Here is a 6,491-nt window from a genome sequence, read left to right as displayed (position 1 = left end):
CTTTCCTTATCGAGGGAAAATCTTAAAGTAACGGAGTAACGAGTGGTTATTTTGGAAATGAACGAGTTACTGATTACTGAATTCGCAAAACTAACGCGTTAGGTTACTCGTTACTGAAAAAAACGAATTAGAGTACTCTAACGCGTTAGTTCTAATGCGTTACCCCCAACACTGTAGGTGACTGAGTCGACAACATTTAAGTAAGCTGTATAGGGTCTCTTATATATCAAAGGGGGTCTCAAAGGACGCATACGCTTCAACCTGTGGCTCCAGCACTACAGGAAATGACTCAGCAAGTGCTCCATCTCGTTGCAACTCACCCAGCGGCTCGCTTGCAAGATTTTGGCCTGAAGTTCTTCCCAGACCTACACCCTAGCCATCCAACATGCACATGAGAATCAGGCCTCTCTTTAATAATGACAAAAAGTTATGAGAGAAACACACATTAACTTTTTGTTATCTCATAAGCGGCGTGGTGCCGGCTCCTTTTGACCTTTTGACCCCCGACTTCAAAAACGTGGCCACAGGCCAGCTGTGTCTACACACCTTTAGCCACAAATGTACACCTCCATCCCACAAAAAATGGGGACTAGAAACTAAGTCAGTGGCGCGTTGTTCAGATGCTATTTTAAGGGTGCATGCATACATGCGCATGCGATGCATACGGATTGCTTGTGCACCTCGCGCATACACTTTGCTTCTCCCATCTACCTAGCCGCACATTCTTGGTAAATTATTTGGGAAAGAACAACTGATGCAGCGGTAATAAGTTGTACTTTTAAATCAATGCATCTGCAAACACCGTAGAGGAAACACATATTGTCTTGACAGGGACATCGTGTAGGCCTACATGCCCATAACTTTTAGGATTGATGAGTATTTGATCGTGAAAAACATTGTTTTACCGCGAGTGAGTGTTAAAAAGAATGAATGAATCCGGGCGCGCGTGTGTGCTCTGTTTAAACACACGCAAACTAAACACGTAACGCATAATACAATCAATGGCAATGTCTATTACCGCGGGGACACATGCATATCGTCTCGGCTCTTGGTGATAGGCTTTCAAACGTTATGGCGCGTCCGCGTTCGCGGATCCGACACGGGTCCTCTGGGCGGCGCCAAAGCGAATGTGACAGTAACGCGGGTTTGGTGACTCCTATGCGGATCCGCCTAGGAGTCTTGCGCGTTGGATCCGCATTCGCAGATCCAACACGGGTCCTCTGGGCGGCGCCAAAACGGATGTGACAGTAACAACTAACAAAACAACATAGAACAATATGTTATAAATATAAAACAACACAAGAACAAGAACATTAACATCTGCCTAAAAAAGAAGCTGTTTGTGAGAAAGGATTTACCTAACTAACTACCTTTCTCACAAACAGCTTATTTTTTAGTCACAGCAGCCCAGTTCTTTCCCTGGAGAGATTGTCACCACCACTCTTGCTAATAAGCAGGAGCATGATTAGACGGGTTCCAAATGAAGGGTGAATTGGGTGGCGTCAAATATGACTTTGTGAATTTGGAATTTCACATACTCCTTTGTGTCTGGTGGCAATCTCTTCAGGGAAGGAAGTAGGCTGTTTAAAAACTGTGTCTGCACACAACTGTCCATCCCTCTGCAGGGCCTGGAGGATGGCCTCTTGTATCTGGGTGTTCCCATCTGGTACCCCACTGGCTCTCTTCCTCTTCATCCCTGTATGAAATGTAAAACACCATCATTTTTAAGTTAGTGCAATACTACCTTCACAAGTGAAAAGCCAAAACGTTATCAATACACCTGTTTAACCTGCATGTGTGGTTGGTTGGAAGTGTCAATTATAGTAGTAATCCGTTAACAGTATTCATATCCCTGAGGGACTTCCATTTCCTGCGACATACGTCCACTGACAAGAACATAATATACATATTAAGTTGTGTAGCCTCACAAGCGGGGCAGTCTGTTGTAGTAGTATCACTTTATATTAGTGCTAACTGCAGAGCTGCCAACTTTTCAAAAAACCTTGGAGTGAGATTTTGTCGGGGGTACCCCTGACAACGCAGGCTCAGATTTGAGAGAATTTTATTTAATTGGATGTTGAACCCATGTTGTACCCTGCATTTTGGTGGTTTGTGGGTAGGCCCCAAGCCAATGATAGGGGCGGCTCACTGGAGATGGGCAATATTGGCTACATTATGTGAAGCAAAGACATAGCTGAAGGTCCATCCCCAGGAAATTTTGGATCAAGTAGATGTGATTTCCTTCATTATAGTGGATTTTTGGGTGGTCTGCTAAAGATGTGCAATACCTGAACTTATTCTGATTCATGTTTGGCATCAGGACTTGTAGGGCCTAGTCTGGAGTTGGACATTAAACCAGAAAACTATTGTTGTGCCTAAATGACTGCCTATGTGTCACAATATAGCCTTATTCATAGACCAGTGTAAGATTTGACCTAGGTAGGTTGATTGATATTTTGACCACAACAATGGTATTAAACAAATTCTGAACTGAAACCTAACCTATGTTGTGAATAATTGTATTCTTAAGAGCACTTAATGATTTATGTTCAGCCAAAAACGACAAGATTAGTTAGGGAGATAAATTATTCTTCATTCAAAGCCTCCCACCACATGGTCCATTAGAAACAGTGCTCAAACAGTACAACTTTTTCAAGCAATAAAAGATGAATGCATTACAAAAATAACAAAAAATGAAGTCATCCGTATCAGATGCAGATCAGAAGCTAGTCCTCGTCTATGATCTGTGGGCACGGTTATACTGGCCTGTGGCCTTCTTGGAGGCCTTGAGGACATCTGAGGGGGGCTCCCATTTGAAACAGGGCTCCAGGTCGGCCATCTTTATGGTCATTATTGAGGACAGGGTGCCATCCAGTGCTAGGCTGTTTCTGGTCTTGGTTTTGTTCAGTCCCACAACTGAAAACACCCTCTCAGCGTCTGCGTTGGAATGGGGCAACACCAGGACCAGCTTGGCAACGGCAGCAAGCCTCTGAAATTCGTTGGCTCCTGTCACCTATGGAAAATGCATCAAGAACACAATGGAAAAACCTACCTTGATTTTTTATTGATTAAAACTGTAAGTATACTGTAGGTTGATCCATTAACACAGTTCAGATAAAAATATGCAAAATTTGGAAAATGCATGACAATATATACATGCAACAAGCAAAACAGCCAAGCCACAGCTGCCAAATGGAAACACAAAAAAATAAATTGTTTTACCTTATGTTTCCGGGTTGCCATTTCAGCCCAGAAGCTTTCCATTTCAGTTTCATCCTGCAGGGATATCATTGGCATGGTCTGATAACTTAGAAACTCCTCACCCAGAAGGTCATGCTCCTCTGGACCACGGTATGGGAGGAGATGGGGAAACCTATTTATGAAAGTAGTTACAAGTTGTTAGGTATATTGTCATCAACCAACAGCAGTTCATACGCATCTTTGAGGAGAAGCCATATAAGAATAGCTCATGTTTAGGAGTGAACATATATCATCATAAAAAGCAGGATATTTTAGCTAAGATGATAGACAATAATTAGAGGGGAAAAAAACGAACCTTTCAACAAAGTACAGGACATCTCCGATGTCACTTTCAGCCCTCTGCCGTACGTCTACAAATTTTGAATGTTTGAGCAGTGGCTCTTTCAGTGGCAGCTTCTTTAGTGCATAGGCCAAAGCACTTGTCAGGAAACATAACACAGCTTCATGGAATGAATCCACCTGCTGTGGTGTGATGTCACCCTCGTCAAGTAGCCTGTTGAGTTTAGCCCTGGTTGTGAACCCAATGTTCAACTTTCTTCCTGTTAGAGATACAGCATACCATGTTAACATAAATGGTTTAACATGCTGATGCTGCAATATCAGCTAGACATATAGGGCAAGAAATCCAACCAGAAGCCCACTGTTAATGGAAGGACTACCACACACCTTAATAGGTTTCTACTCATGAAGTGACAAAATGCTAGGTACAAGGCTACGTGTCACATGTTATTGATCACATAGCACAGTGTTTGATCGTAATAATAGTCAATCACTAACCTGGCAAATGGTTTGCCGTCTCCCCAAAGGCAATGTCACCAGGCTCCTCAAGGCCCTGCAGAGCTGCTGGAACAATGAACTTTGAACAAAGCTTGCGTACAAATTTCTCCATCTATAACAGACATTTACAAAATAGTGGGTGAAACATGTTTTAGAAGATCCCTGCAGATATCAGCAAGACACAGAATAGAAAAACTGCAAAATCCAATCCCACCTCATCATACAACATAAATATTGATGACCGCTCTCTTTGTAGAAGCAAGTTGAAAGTAGTGAAAGTTGGAACGGTGGCTTGAAAGAACAGCAGGTACACTTCTGTCATGGGGTCAGTGAACGTCTGCACAAGCCTCTTGAACCTGGCCTGGTTTTCATCTTGAATCAATCAATAAATAACACAAAACAAGAGGTTATCAATAATACAAGTATGTGATTAACAATCCATGTAGTTGCTGCATAATGAAATAGATAAATGATGACCATACCAGCAGATTTGAAGTAGCTGGCCAGAGGTTCATAAAGCCTCAGGATCCTGGTCACACAGCGTTCAAGGCTTAGCCAACGAACCGAGACATGGAGGAGGACCTCCATGTACTCCGCTTCATGGAGCTCACAAAACTCTGATCCAGACATTTAATTCCATATCATTTATTTTCTACAGCTCAGCATTTCAATATTACATTTAATAGTATCAAACATTTATACCTCTCAGGTATCCTTTCCGATTTGTGCTACCCTTGAACCAGTAACCGATGTCCACTATCATGTCCTCCAAATCAAAATGGGACACCTGCAATTAATCAAATCATAATCAGTCAATGCATGTAATTAGGATTCAAATAAAAAGTTACATGTAAAGACCTTAACTCACTTTAAAAAATCCCACTCCTGCAGCTTTGGCGGTGTTATGTGCCACATGACAAGGACAACCATGAATATAGGTGTTGGGATGCTTTTGGAGGACCCTAGAGGCAATGGAATTACGTGATCCAACGTTCACAGCTGCATTATCGACTGAGAGACCAATGCAGTTCTCCCAAGGGATGTCATGCTCCTCTAAGGCGGCGTTCATTTTGGTGAAGATCTCACTTGCTGTCCCACATCTCGTCCCAGTTGTTGTGCACATATTCAAGAACTGGTGGACAACTTTTCTGCCCATGAAGACCCGGACAGTAAGCGGGTTCATCTTTGCCACTCCTATAATGACAAGTTAGAATCATACAGATGTTCATGTTGTTGAGATTTAAAAATACACAAAGCAAATGTTTTTCAAAGGAGAAAAATCTCAAATAGATTGGGAAATACCAGTGTCATTTGACCCATCTGTAACAAGGGTATAGGGGGCTTTTTTCATCTCCTTCACAAGCTCCTGTGTGAAATATGGCGCTATTGCTTCATTGGTAATGCAGGATGACTTTGTCCTAGCACACCTGTACTCCTGTGCTGTCTTCGAATCTCCGAAACATTCTTTTAGGAGAGGCCCTAGGTGGTCCGCAAAGGCTAGGGGGATGTTGTGAACTACCAACCCAGCTGTCATTTTGACCTCAGCTCTTCTTGTCTGTAAGAAATTAAAAATGATTAGCCCTAACCCAAAAGACCATCATTTATTTCAAATCACCTGCAATAATTGGCCACAGGTAAAAAACACATTCAGCAACTAAGATCTCAAATTAAGAAAATTCTACTGTACTACACTACAAAACACAAATTAGTCAGAACTATCAACCATGATGACTTTACCGTGATCAACTATAACACACAACTCTTGACTGAACCTTGACAGGACCATTACACATATCATACCTTAGCATCTTGTGCAGACATGCCCCCAACAGAGGGAATGGGCATTGCATATTGTGATATTGTGGCTGAGGACTGGAGAGCCCGTTGCTTTTCTTGGTGGCCTTTGGTTTTTATGTGGCGCACTACATCTGTCACACCCTGGTGGCAACAGGAGTTTTCAATTCGGCACACTGCACACCAGTAGTGTGTGATGAGGGTCCCTCTCGTAATAAATGGCCATGAAGAGGTCCACTCATTTTTGAAAATGGATCTATATGTTGCTGCTCCAGCCAGAGCACGACTCTTCTGGTCCTGGTGTTGGATTGGGGGAGACCCTTCTGTCTGTCCCTCTGTGTCTTCTTCCATCTGCTCTGTTGGTCCTGCTATTTGTCCTGTCTGTTGCTCCTCTGAATGTGCTTCTATTTGTCCTGTCTGTGGCTCCTCTGCATGTGCTTCTCTATGTCCTGTCTGTGGCTCCTCTGCATGTGCTTCTATTTGTCCTGTCTGTGGCTCCTCTGCATGTGCTTCTATTTGTCCTGTCTGTTGCTCCTCTGCATGTTTGTCAGTCTGTCCTGGCTGTAGCTCTCACTGACCTGTCTCCTGCTCCCTCTGTCCCGTGTGTTGCTCCTCTGTCTGTTGTCCTGTCAGTGGTTCTGGCTGTTCTGGCTGTTCTG

The 6,491-nt window shown here is 43.1% G+C and overlaps 1 protein-coding gene across 2 annotated transcripts; it reads right to left on the bottom strand.

The window, feature by feature from the left end:
* Positions 1-1,981: 1,981 nt before the first annotated feature.
* Positions 1,982-6,113, bottom strand: LOC130391306 (zinc finger BED domain-containing protein 5-like). Of its 2 annotated transcripts, none has more exons than XM_056601369.1 (9): positions 5,341-6,113; positions 4,907-5,232; positions 4,741-4,825; positions 4,521-4,655; positions 4,253-4,410; positions 4,039-4,150; positions 3,557-3,800; positions 3,223-3,373; positions 1,982-3,013 (listed from the first exon to the last, which is right to left on the bottom strand). In XM_056601369.1, exons 1-9 carry the CDS (start codon positions 5,570-5,572, stop codon positions 2,738-2,740), a joined length of 1,719 nt encoding a protein of 572 aa, XP_056457344.1. In that variant the 5' UTR covers positions 5,573-6,113; the 3' UTR covers positions 1,982-2,737. The 2 variants fall into 2 exon arrangements, with proteins under 2 accessions (XP_056457344.1, XP_056457345.1); XM_056601370.1 differs by having other exon boundaries at positions 2,924-3,013; positions 3,324-3,373.
* Positions 6,114-6,491: the final 378 nt, after the last annotated feature.

This window comes from Gadus chalcogrammus, chromosome 11 (assembly GCF_026213295.1).
Source record: "Gadus chalcogrammus isolate NIFS_2021 chromosome 11, NIFS_Gcha_1.0, whole genome shotgun sequence".
Taxonomy (NCBI): Eukaryota; Metazoa; Chordata; class Actinopteri; order Gadiformes; family Gadidae; genus Gadus; species Gadus chalcogrammus.
Note: the sequence above shows the minus strand (reverse complement) of the source record. Positions and strands in the feature narration are given on the sequence as shown.

Coding starts and splice junctions, on each gene's coding strand:
- LOC130391306 (XM_056601369.1), bottom strand. CDS start 5,572: ATGACAGCTGGGTTGGTAGTTCACAACATCCCCCTAGCCTTTGCGGAC. Junction 4,656..4,740: donor TCGGAAAGGATACCTGAGAG/GTATAAATGTTT, acceptor TGTCTGGATCAG/AGTTTTGTGAGCTCCATGAA. Junction 3,801..4,038: donor GACGGCAAACCATTTGCCAG/GTTAGTGATTGA, acceptor TATCTCTAACAG/GAAGAAAGTTGAACATTGGG.